Genomic DNA, 11,321 nt, shown 5'->3' with positions numbered 1-11,321 from the left:
AGGTGGACTCGAGCTTCTTCAGCCGGGTTTTGCAGCAGGAGGAGGCAGGGCTGGAGCGTGGCTGCGTGCTGCCCCTGCCCCTCCATGGCTGTGGCACTTTCCTTACCAATTATTTTGCCTCCAACTAGAGCTAGCCCTGGGGCGGTCAGGTATAGAATATAGATGTTAGTAGCCGCTTGATTAATGATGCTTCTGGCTTGGACAGAGGAGAGGGTGTGCCTGCTCGTGGCTTCGGCCATCTCTGAGCAGGCTCGTGGGGAAGCCTCTGCCATTGCTGTGTATTCTTCAGTGACTAGAGATAAGGCAACTCATCTTGCAAATGTTTGTAGTCACATGCTGCAGAGTTTTTCAGGCAAATCTTGTTTAAGCAACTGTCGGATGAAAACTATCAAAGCTCAGTTTTGTTCCTGTAAATCTCAGAATATTCATCATAGGTTAACGGGGATGAAAGCAGTCATGTGTAGCAAAGCCACAGTGCTGGGCTCTTGTGTTCAGGAATTCAGAGGGAAATGAGTATCCTCTCTCTTTTCATTTACTTTCATTACTGTGTCTTCCTCTATTTCCATGCGCTGAGGTCTGGCAGTCTTGGAACTAGCCAGATCATTTCTAAAATGCAATATTTACCCTATGCCACTTATTACCAGTCTGCATCTTCAGTGACAGAATTGGTTCAGTTGGTGCTGCTGCACTTTTAATGTTACCTTTTATGTTCATGTTTGTTCCAACAGAGTGGCCACTAGCACAGACGACTTGAACTTGTATCACCCGCAAACTGACAACGCTGGAGCCACCAGTTTGTCATTATCCCTACTAGTGTATCTGATTTAATTTTGTGACAGTGGACTAATTCTTAAAATTGCAGTGCTTTTTGCTCGTTAATGGTCAGTAAATGATTCTGGGGGGGTGGGGGAATGGAATTCATCAGTTTTGTAGTCGTTGTAATTCTTCTAGTTTTAAGTTGTTCTATAAATATGTCTTTATGGATGTAGTTTTACTAGCTTAAAAACATCTAATTGAAAACAGTTGCTTAAATCTCTTTGGATCAAGAAGGCAGTAATAAGCAAAGAGAGTATCTTATCCCTACAATCCAGAAACGCTTAGTGACTGGTATACTCGGTGCATGTGTAATCAGCTTCTTGTTTCATTTAAAAACCTTAGCTCTTTTGGTGTGATTTAGTACTTCACCAGCAGCATGTTTTTTCTTGTCTCTAAGATTATCAACTAGTGAAACAAAATATAAACCAAAACGGCATAACATACAAAAATGTTTTAAAAAATATTTAATTAATTTATGCCATCTTGTTGTGTGTATAATGTGTTCTAGAATATCACCAGGCTTCTGAGGAAAAAAAAGCATTAGATTTGCCTTCTTGTAAATTAACATTTTGTTGCACATTATGTAATGTTCTTCTTATGACTTAACGTTTGCATCAGGCAGGACTGATCTCTGCTATTTTGTAAGGTACCCAACAGATGAACTCGTAGCTCTTAGATGAGATTAGCCTGTGCATTTACCTACCGATGCTGCTTGTGATTCCAAAACCAGTGAGCTCCAAGGGATAAAATTTGGATATGCATACCTTTGCTTTCTGAAGTAGCAAGGTACTTCAGAAGGGTAGCGAGGGTTGTTGCTGTGATTTGGGGTTGGTTCCTTGTCTACTGTTTGTTTAATGTCAGAAATTTAGGTCCTTTCTAGCTTATGAGATGTAATGACTGTAGATCCCATGCATGATAGTGAGATACTTCCATTAGTTGAAACACTCTAGGTTATGTTGGTAATACATTTAAAAAAAAATTATTGATGACCACTCCGGTTGTTGGCCTTTTTTTAAAGGCTTATACCTGCGTCCCTCTGGCTTGAAATGCGGTACCATTTTCCAAAGTGATCCTCAGAAAGTGCTCTACCAAACCTCGGAAGTCTATAAATGGTACACAGCTCATTTCCAAGCCGGGAAGCAAGGAAAAGAAAGCCGGTCTGTGCTGGGGGAGAGGGAATGCAATGCAAATTTGCAAATGCAAATCTTTCTTCATGCAAGTGGGAAGTAAAGTAAAACAGGTTAACTTACGTGATCTTCAGTGATCATTTCTTTGAGCACCTGTGTTCATTCATATGGCTAGGACTGTTCACATGGTCAGTTATCAGATCTCATTAAGAGTTGTAATTAACGGAGGTGGTAATTTCATAAATTTGCAAGGACACATTTAGCTGTGCTCTAGATTGCGTGCATCTTGTTCCTTATTGCTTAAACAGGCGAACTGTGACGTGGACTTTCATGGGAAAACTACATCGGTCAAAGTTTTGTCATTTTCCTTTTTCTATTAAGTTTATTTGTAAATGTCAAATAATTTCATATGACTTTATTAATCGGAAATATTAAAAAGTTGTGGTAGCCTCATGTCTCAGACGTGGGCGGTTTGGACAGGCTGCCTTCCCACAACATGAAGGAGCACACACTTGTGCAGCTACAGCATCTTATTCTTTGTTCAGGACTTAAAATGCAGTGAGAGTTCAACCCCTGAAATTCTTTTTCTGAGTCTTTTTGATAAGCAAGTAGCACTTCACACAAGCCCATTGTTAAAAATCACTTGCTGTTTGGTGGTTTAAGAAATGCGTAAGTGTATTCTGTCCATCTAAAAGCCATCTGTTATAAAAAATAATCAGACATCCTTTTTTCTTGTACATTTGTGTCATTCTGTGAATCAGAAGCATTTTATGTACTAAGGGCAATGTGCTTTGCTTTTGGAATTCCTGAGTTTCACTAAAACCCCGGGGCATAGTTGGTTCAGGAGACCTGAGGTGACCTGTAAATGGGAGCTGCTGTGTCCCTTTGCTGCTTAGCAAGATTGTTTTAAAGAGAAATTGAAATACAGTGTCCAGATACAATATGATAACATTTTAATCCAAAGAGAAAAGCAGTAAGTATTTTTATACTAGTTGACCTCTTGAAAGCACATTCAGACGTTAATTACTTCTCATAGCTTTCCTCTGAGAGGAAGATGGGCAGTTTCCTCATTTGTAAGTGACAAATCTGAGACAGAAAAAAAAATTAGGTGACTTTCCTCAACCCAAAGAAAGTCCTTGTGAAAGCGGGACGGGAGCTGAAGAGTTCCTGTACAGGCACTGGCAGGCACACAGCTTTGAATGCTGAGCTCTCTCTGCAGGCGGGAAAGGTGTAGGAGAAAGTAATAGCTTTTTTGCAGATTGTTTTGCTTATGACAATATGCTGTCTTGTTTGTGAACCAGCCTTTCCATTCTTCCTGGACTTCAAATAAAGTCTTAGTTTTTCTCCTAAATCCAATGATTGACTGTATATTAACATGCTGACAGTCTCAAAAATAATGATGAGAAATCTGCTCAATATGCGTGTGTGCGTTACGTCCAAGAGAAAGAAGTGAACGTTGTGTTTAGGCAGCTGGGCTGCCATCTTACCGGGGTTCCCTTCTTTGGTCTTCCCCAGCCTTCCTGTGGGATCTCTTCTTTCAGTTTAAGGCAGCTTAAAATTAATTAAGAATCTTTATGGGCATTGTCTTGAAGTTGGATTCATTTTTAAAATCTAAAATCCAAACTATTTGTCCTGTAGAGGAAGTGTGAATCTCTTTCCTCTTTGTTTCGCTGTGGGTGCAGTAAGGTTATAACCCTCCTCTGCCTCTGCATTATGAAGTCATGTCTGTTCAGAGCAGCACATCCCCGGGGCCGCGTAACACCGAACGCAGCCGGAGGTGTTGCAGGAAAAATTATCAGAAGTGCAAGGGCTTATTCTACTGCACCACTTTTGATGATGCTTTTGATTTTGGAATTGCAGAGGGGATTGCAAGAGTTTTATCCTTTGCACAAGTCGAGGTTCAAACCTAGAGCCTGGGTCAAGATGGCGATGCCTCTAAAAGAAAAATAAAAGACTATAGATTCTTTAGGTGAAGGTTTGCTTCTCACGTGCTAGTAAAGTACCCAGCACCAGGTTTTAGGTTAGCAGCCAGACCAGCCAACATCCACAACCTACCTTGTACAGAGGGGAGGGGAGCAGATCTCCAAGGGCCTGAGAAGCTCCAGAAGTCATCTGCACCCGCACAGAGACACGGATGGGTCCTCTGTGCCGGAGTGGATCCTGCAGGATCTCCATGAGGCCCCCGCTGCTGACTGGAGCCTTCTCCAGTGAGGTGGCACATCCGTGGCTGGGGCCACACGCCCTGGGCCCAGCAGTTACTCTGCTCCCCAGTAATGAAGCAAGTGTTGCTCTTCATACTTGAAGGTGCAACCATATCTCCTACGCGCTGGAAGCGTGGGACCATGGGATTTGAGGCAAGTGATGCCCGGATTCCTCACCACGCTCAAATGTTTCTACTAGGCGCTCTGCTGCCTGGCTGCTACGGGGGGTCGTTAGGAGCCAGAGGGGACGACGGTGCCCTTCTCTGTCTTAGCACACGCGGGGTAAGATTTGGCTGTAGAAAACTTAGGGCTTTTTGAAGTTTTTATATTTTCAAAAACACAATTAGCTGTTCAGGTGTTATAAATCCCAGTGATACGCATTTCACACTTTGTATTAGGCAGGGCTGTAACTTTGCAAAAGGCAGTTTGTGCACTGCTTTCCCTGTGCTGCTGGCTGCTGCCCTGCTGCGTGGCAGCCACGTCCTGCAGGATAAAGGAGAGGGCTACAAGGAACGGCAAAATAGCTCTTCGAGTGGCACTGTGTTCTCAGTGCTTCTTCTGTGCCTCTGTTTTGTCACCTCTTTGTACTTCTGATGGAAGAAAGATTGAAATGTTTTCCTACTGATGGGATGTTGAGCAGAGGGCTGCTGCTAGCTCATGTTGATTGTGTGAGATGCAAAATGAAATTCTTGTATCAGTTGGGAATTTTGTGGAATTTGCTGCCATTTGACAGTGTTTCCAGATGGAAAGGAGCAACTGTCTGTTTCTGCACAGTGCAATTTTCATTTACTTTAAATGGTTTTGAGTTTGGGGAGGGGGGGTCTGCTGCTTTGTTTTCAGTAACATGAAGACACATGTTATTTCCACTGGGCTATCTGGAAACTTTTTCTCATCCCGCAGTTCTGTTACAGGTGTGTGTCTTTTGAACAAAGGCAAATTCCACTGGAAGTGTTATAAAGTTAGTTGCATTTTCAGTTATTTTAATGATTCCTTATTTTTCTAGCACAGTAGGTTAGAAACATGTTAAAGCTAGTGGTAAAGTAATTTATGAAGGGCAGATGGAGTTCAAAAGGTTCAAATATACAAGTTCAGTTCCAGCATCATTTGGATCTTCACACCTCAGTGTCCCAATAGAGAAACTGGATACTGAGTTTTTACAGGTTTTACTGTAAAAACTGAGCCCTCCAGAACTTTTAGTAACTAATGGATTTTGCAGAAATGATTTAACTACCCTGGATGTCCATTAGCTGTTTCGCTTTTATGTCTTTGCTGGAAACCTAAATGGCTTTTACTTGCACTTTTTTTACTAGTTATGTGTTTGCAAGAGATGTCTTTTGTATTACAGTAGCCAGTAGGAAAAAAGTGATGCACTCAAAAATTGTAGGAGCATTTAATCATAGTATATCCTAGCTAGAATTTAAACTGTGTGTTGTCAAGAAAGTTTCCATCTGTAGCATACCAATCCCAAGCTGACTACATGCAGTTTTAATCTTCTGACTCTTGAATTCATTCTTTTTTGTGTGGCTTTGGTGGTGTTAAAATTTAATCCTCAGCAGTTACATTGTATTAAGTCTATATTTCTCTCCTTTCCTTGCGTGTCCTACTTTATTACTGGCAATGGATTTTGAAATATCCTGAAAATCTGTGCTTTCTAATATGGGGATGATTGATAAAATACCTTTCTACCAAACGGGTAGTTTAAGAAAGTTTCCTGTCATCTTTGTCGAGCTGCTAGATACTTAGCAAAATTAATCCCCTGTAATATACTATTCCTATTAGAGGTGCATGTCTTTGATGGGCAACTGTCAAAAATACCTCGCTGATTGAAAAGAATGTTTCATCCAGTTATGTTCATCATGTGTCACTCATACTGGTTTTATCTGTGTCACATCACAAATGAGAATGAATTTTGTACGCTAATATTAATAGCAATGCATGCCATTTTCTGTATTGCAAAATGGTACAGAATAAGAAAAAATAGATAAGTCTACAGGTTTTCAGGTACGTGTGACAATTCTGGAAACTTTACACATGGAAAAACTGGCTGGCACAACAGCAGAGGAATGGTAAAACCACTTCCATTTTGGAAGAGAGGAGATAGGACGGGTGTGTTTCTCCATGTCGAACAAGCACTTAGGAGGAAGGTAGTGTTGAAGCTCGTATGGTTCACCACACAAGGGTTTTATTTTGTGGTGGAAAATCTAATCTTTCCAAGACCATTTCTCTTGGGTATAAGTCTGAAGTCTGCTTTATATTGGGAGATTGGCATGAAATCCACAGCACTTAAGAGGATAAAGGCCTTTGTCTCCACAATGTACATTTTTTTTGGAACTATAAAGGCAGTGGAACAAGAAATGGTTTTAGGTATATAATGTTAAGATCCAACCCTGTAATCCTTTCTCAAGTAAAAATATGTTATAGATCAATTTTATTGATTCATATCTTTTTTCCATGTGTTTTAGAAGATTCACTTAAAAAAAGGAAACCTTTCACATTTAACTAATGATTAAAGAATTAAAAAATGATGAACTATAAGGACCTACTGCAATTAGTCAGAATGACATCTTCTTCTGGTTCCTCTCTAGGCACCATTTGGTTTCTGGGAGAAGCAGGGGAGACTTTTTTTTTTTTTTTTTTTTTGAAAATACCATTTCTCTTATTGCCTTTCTCATTTACATGGTCCCTTTAAAGGACCCCGCAGCCTATTCATACATTAGGAAATTGGGTAGCTCTTCAGCTTCAAGATATACTAAGCAATATTCTGGGAACTGTTGTGATCGTTAAATAACATGCAATATTTGAAGTCCTTCTCTCCTTCCTTGAAATATTACAGAAAGATGGATAATAAATATAAACAAAGCATCGCAACAAAACAGGGCAGGGTTAGGAAGGGAAGAACCGGGTGAGAGAAAAAGGGGGGGTGCAAGGAGCTGCTGGGCGGGGGGAAGATGGCTCTCTGCGAATAGATGTGTTCAGTTTTCAGTTTACAGGCAATGGAACAGAAGAAACAAAATCAAGAGGAGGAGGAGTTGAAAGGAATGAAAAGACAAGAGATTTATTCAGTAAGTAAATTAAAAATTATATCAGATAAAGAGATGGAAACAAGAGCAGATCCCTGACTAATGCAAGTTGTTCTGGCACCGCTGACTTCAAATCAGTTTACACTAGCTCAGGATCTGGACAGACTGGCTGAGTTGAGACCAGAGACTAATTTTTTAATCTGGACTTCCTTGCTTCGTATACTTAAATTTGACATTTTCTAACATCATAAATTAATGTGCAACAAAAATAGAATTGGCATAGGTACTCACAAGGAGAGAAAAGTGATAAAAAAGATCGTCTGTCTGGTGCTCAGTGATCTGTGATGTCAGAGGATCACAGCTGTTAGTGTATCAGTTATAATGAACATTTATATGGCTACTTTTATCTTGAATGGACTAGATATTCTGTCTGATGAATAATTGACATGATTGAAGTGAGATTACATAGATTTTAATCAGTTGAGGTTCTGGCTCAATATATGCAGTTGTATTTGCTTTGTTCCACCTTAATGTAGTAGATTTCTTGCAACAATATTAATGCTTTAGGGGAACTGTACCTATTTGGAAAACATTTGAATACTTTGATGTCTGTCAAATGTAAGTACCCAAACTGCCCAGCGCAGGCAGCCGCGCTCTGCTTTCCAAGAGAACCACGGCCGCTGACATTTTAGAAATCAGTTTTACTCCCCAGAAGAAAAACAGAGTATTTCTTCTGTTTGTGTTAAGCCATGGGGAAAGCAGCACCTTCTGAATCGCCAGGCAGCTTTGTGTCAGGCCCTCGTGCTTTACGGAGCTAAGGTCCCTTACCGGCATATATAAAGAATTAAGAATTTTCTGTTTCTTGAGTGACTCATTTTGACGGTCAGTTTGTTGGCCAAACACTGATACACTTTCATTCAGATGTAAAATTTAGAGCAAATGACGGCCAGCATATTGCTGTGGGCTGCATTTTTTTTGTCTGTGTAGCAGTGTAATGCTTTGGCCATCCCTCCTCCATTTCTGTTAAGGCACCTCCTGAAGTCAGACTTAAGCTGCTTTTAAAATGAGCCAGCATCACTTGGATGTGGGTGAGGTGCAGCAATTTGGGAATTGCTCCCAGCTGGTGGAGAAATGATTTCCAAGCAAGCTGGGTGGCTCTTTAACCGTTTTCCAGTAGAAATGAGCTCAAATATATAGAAATTGTTGCTTTGACAAATAAGCTAATGAGCCACTCAAGTTGCTTTATGTATTGAATGTAGCTGCTTGACAGTTATTATTATTTTCTAATGATATTAAGTTATAAATTATTAACAAGTGTTTAATTTCAGTCCAAACAGATCCAACAAAAGGGATTTGTACAGTTATGAATTGCAGCAAAATAGAAAATTGTTGAGCTTTTAGTATATGCAAACTTGGAGACCCTGGTTATTTCTCCCTCTTTCAACAGCCAGTCATGAAACTTTCTTGACCTTTTCACCTTTAAACTTTATTTGAACTTGGAAAGAAGACTTGTGAATTGTGGAGGGGAAAAAAAAAAAGAAAAGAAAAAGGGTGGGGGCTGGGGGGGAGAAGGTCTGATTATATGTTACCGTAACAGTAATACTAGCAAAATAATCCTCCTCTTGTGCATGAGTGTCTGCTACTGCAAGCTTCAGGGTAATAAGCTCACATGACATGCCTAGAGGCTAATGCTGGCCTATGCTTTTTTTTTTTGTACATATTTAAACAAAGGCTGATTATCCAAACAAGAATTTGGACTGCAACAACTGGACCAGTTAAATTATAGTTAGTAAAACTTGGCGCTTTCGGAGCTTGGAATGTTACAATTACAGCTGGATCCTCATTTGTTAGGCAGCCTTACAAAATAATAAAAGTGGAGATTTTTATCTTTATAGGACATAGCTTAACTCTTTGAATACAGAGAACTAAGTGCCAAATATTACAGTTACTGCTTAGACATACTATTGCGGGCCAATAAACATGATTAAGCAGTTGTATCCATGCTCTGTAGGACGTAGGGCAAAGGGAGCTGCTTTGCCAGCACTCGGATGCTGTGGCGCTTGTAGTGGACATCCATTATCCTCCAGGATTTCTCCGAGATAAGGAACAAGAACACAACAAGCAATTTATTGTTTGATCTCCCTTATCGTGCTGCTGTCTTTCTGACAGTATTGCTGAGGTTTTATTTGAATTTCTCTGCTTTTTATATTTCCTGTTGCTATGAAAAAAGCTTGCGACCGTGTAGGATCTAGATGGTCGCTGGAGTTGGTCTGATTTTCACCTCTCAGGTGAGCTGGACAACTGTCTTCAATACTGTTTTCAAACCATTAGCAAACTTCACGAAAACCCCTGAGGCCTACAAGATTGTGTCTCCCCATTGCCGTCCTCGTGGGGCTGCTCTGGGGTGAGGAGGTGGCAGGGGATGTGCAGACAGAGGTTAAGTTTCATTTTAACAAACTGCTGTTGACCGTTCCAGACTTGTTTTCCCTTCTCTCATCCTACAGAGAGGGATTGGCTTTGATTAGTCACTTGCAAAGCCAAACTTTGGCTTTCTGGTTGTGTAATATATAGCTCTGGTTGCCAATCAGAAAATGAAAGTTCTTTTCCTAAAATTAAACAAAGAGTCCTTATCATTAACCTAGAACAAATCAATATCTTTGCATTAATTCACATGGAGCAGGGCCAATTTACAGCTTTCCCTGATCTGCCCGGTGGTTTTTTTGTATATAGGTTTATCTCACTTTCTTTTTTAAGAAAGTGTTTATCGTTTGCATTTTCTGAAAACCTTATTGAGTAATAATGATTGAAACTTAAGCAATCGAGACTATCCAGAATGTTTGCAAGAGCCCCCCAGCTAGATAATGTTTACCAGGCTATACCAGGAGTTTTATCTTTTGTCTTCTTTGCATAGTATAAAAGCTAGCATTCATTAAAGCGTGAAAAAGTTCATTTCCTTTATCGTGACAGTTTTACCATGTTTCAGTGTACTTTTGTCTCAGTAGTGACAAATAATATGGATAATATGTAATTGCTGCAATCAAGATACCATGGGAGTTATGAGAGCAAGGAGTAGGTATTTTTGAATGAAAGGACATTAGTTTTCTTGCATTGAAAACTGAGAAGTTAAAGATTTTTAATCAAGATAAACTTGCAGATCCATAAGGTGCAACTTAGTCTGGGAGAAATTATACCAACTGGAAATAAGAAAGACCTAAGGAAAAATTGTGAGTTAATGTTTACTCTTTTATAACTATTTTAATCGAATTACTTTACAACATGACCTTTTAAATTGTAGCTATTTTAAAAAGTATTTGTGTGTCGCAGGCCGGTGAAAGCTGTGGTGGGTGCAGCACCTATCAGCTCCTGCCCTCTCATCGCCCTGAGCTCTGGGCTGTGCCGGCTCACGCTCAGCGCAGAGCCCAACACAAGGGCTTTATAGTCAAACACTCAAAGTTTTCCACGGTCGTGGCCCAGGGGAGGGCTTCTCTCTCTGTACCAGAAGTTCAGGCAACAGCCACTTTCCATGAAGCTCTTGACTCTTGTTGGGGACCGCTGAGCCTACAGGAGGTGACGCTGCTGAAGGAGGAACCAAAACCTGGATTCTGAGGGCAAATGTTTGGACTTTGTCTCCTTTGGAGTTTACCTGCCGTGTGTACGGGAGGCAATCAAGGGTTTCTTCTCCCAGTTGTGGGAAGGAGTCTGGTTCTTGCTCTGTGCTCCCCCAGCGATCTGCTTTTTGCTTAGTTCTTAGCCATGCCATTGAGAAGAAGTAGGGATGCCCCTGATTAGTCTTTTGCATTACAGTATTTAATTTCAAGCAACAGTATTTGGTTTCTGGCCAGAAGAAATCCTTTATTTATTACATCTGCTGTCCTTGCTTTTTTCCTGTATTGAACAGATTCGTGTTATGCCATAGTGAGGTGATTGAAATAGTGCTTTGCTGATTTAAGGGACCCAGGTTTACCACCTAGATGCAAATGTCTGTAGTACCTGGAATGCCCATCAAGAAAATACCGTTGGTGGTAAAGCAGAAAAGAAAGCTTAGCTGATCCACTAGGTATTGCAGATGAGATGATCACCTAGCTGTTGACAGAGGGAATCTAAAATTTTAGAACCTGTCTTCAGACAGTCTGAATATATTTTCAGCTGCCAAGAAG

The 11,321-nt window shown here is 40.4% G+C and overlaps 1 protein-coding gene across 8 annotated transcripts in view; it reads left to right on the top strand.

Annotated features, from left to right (window-relative positions):
* The window catches only part of BCAS3 (breast carcinoma amplified sequence 3), a 373,363-nt gene that overhangs the window by 257,867 nt on the left and 104,175 nt on the right, over positions 1–11,321 (top strand). The window contains exon 23 of one of the 8 annotated variants that reach the window (XM_009324021.1): positions 729–1,210. The exons of the other annotated variants lie outside the window; for them this stretch is intronic. Coding sequence (XP_009322296.1) covers positions 729–754 — 26 coding nt within the window. The 3' untranslated portion in view covers positions 755–1,210. Of the gene's footprint in view, positions 1–728; positions 1,211–11,321 lie in introns of those variants that run through there. 8 annotated transcript variants of the gene reach the window in all.

This window comes from Pygoscelis adeliae, unplaced genomic scaffold (genome assembly GCF_000699105.1).
Source record: "Pygoscelis adeliae isolate BGI_AS28 unplaced genomic scaffold, ASM69910v1 Scaffold290, whole genome shotgun sequence".
Lineage (NCBI taxonomy): Eukaryota > Metazoa > Chordata > Aves > Sphenisciformes > Spheniscidae > Pygoscelis > Pygoscelis adeliae.
Note: the sequence above shows the minus strand (reverse complement) of the source record. Positions and strands in the feature narration are given on the sequence as shown.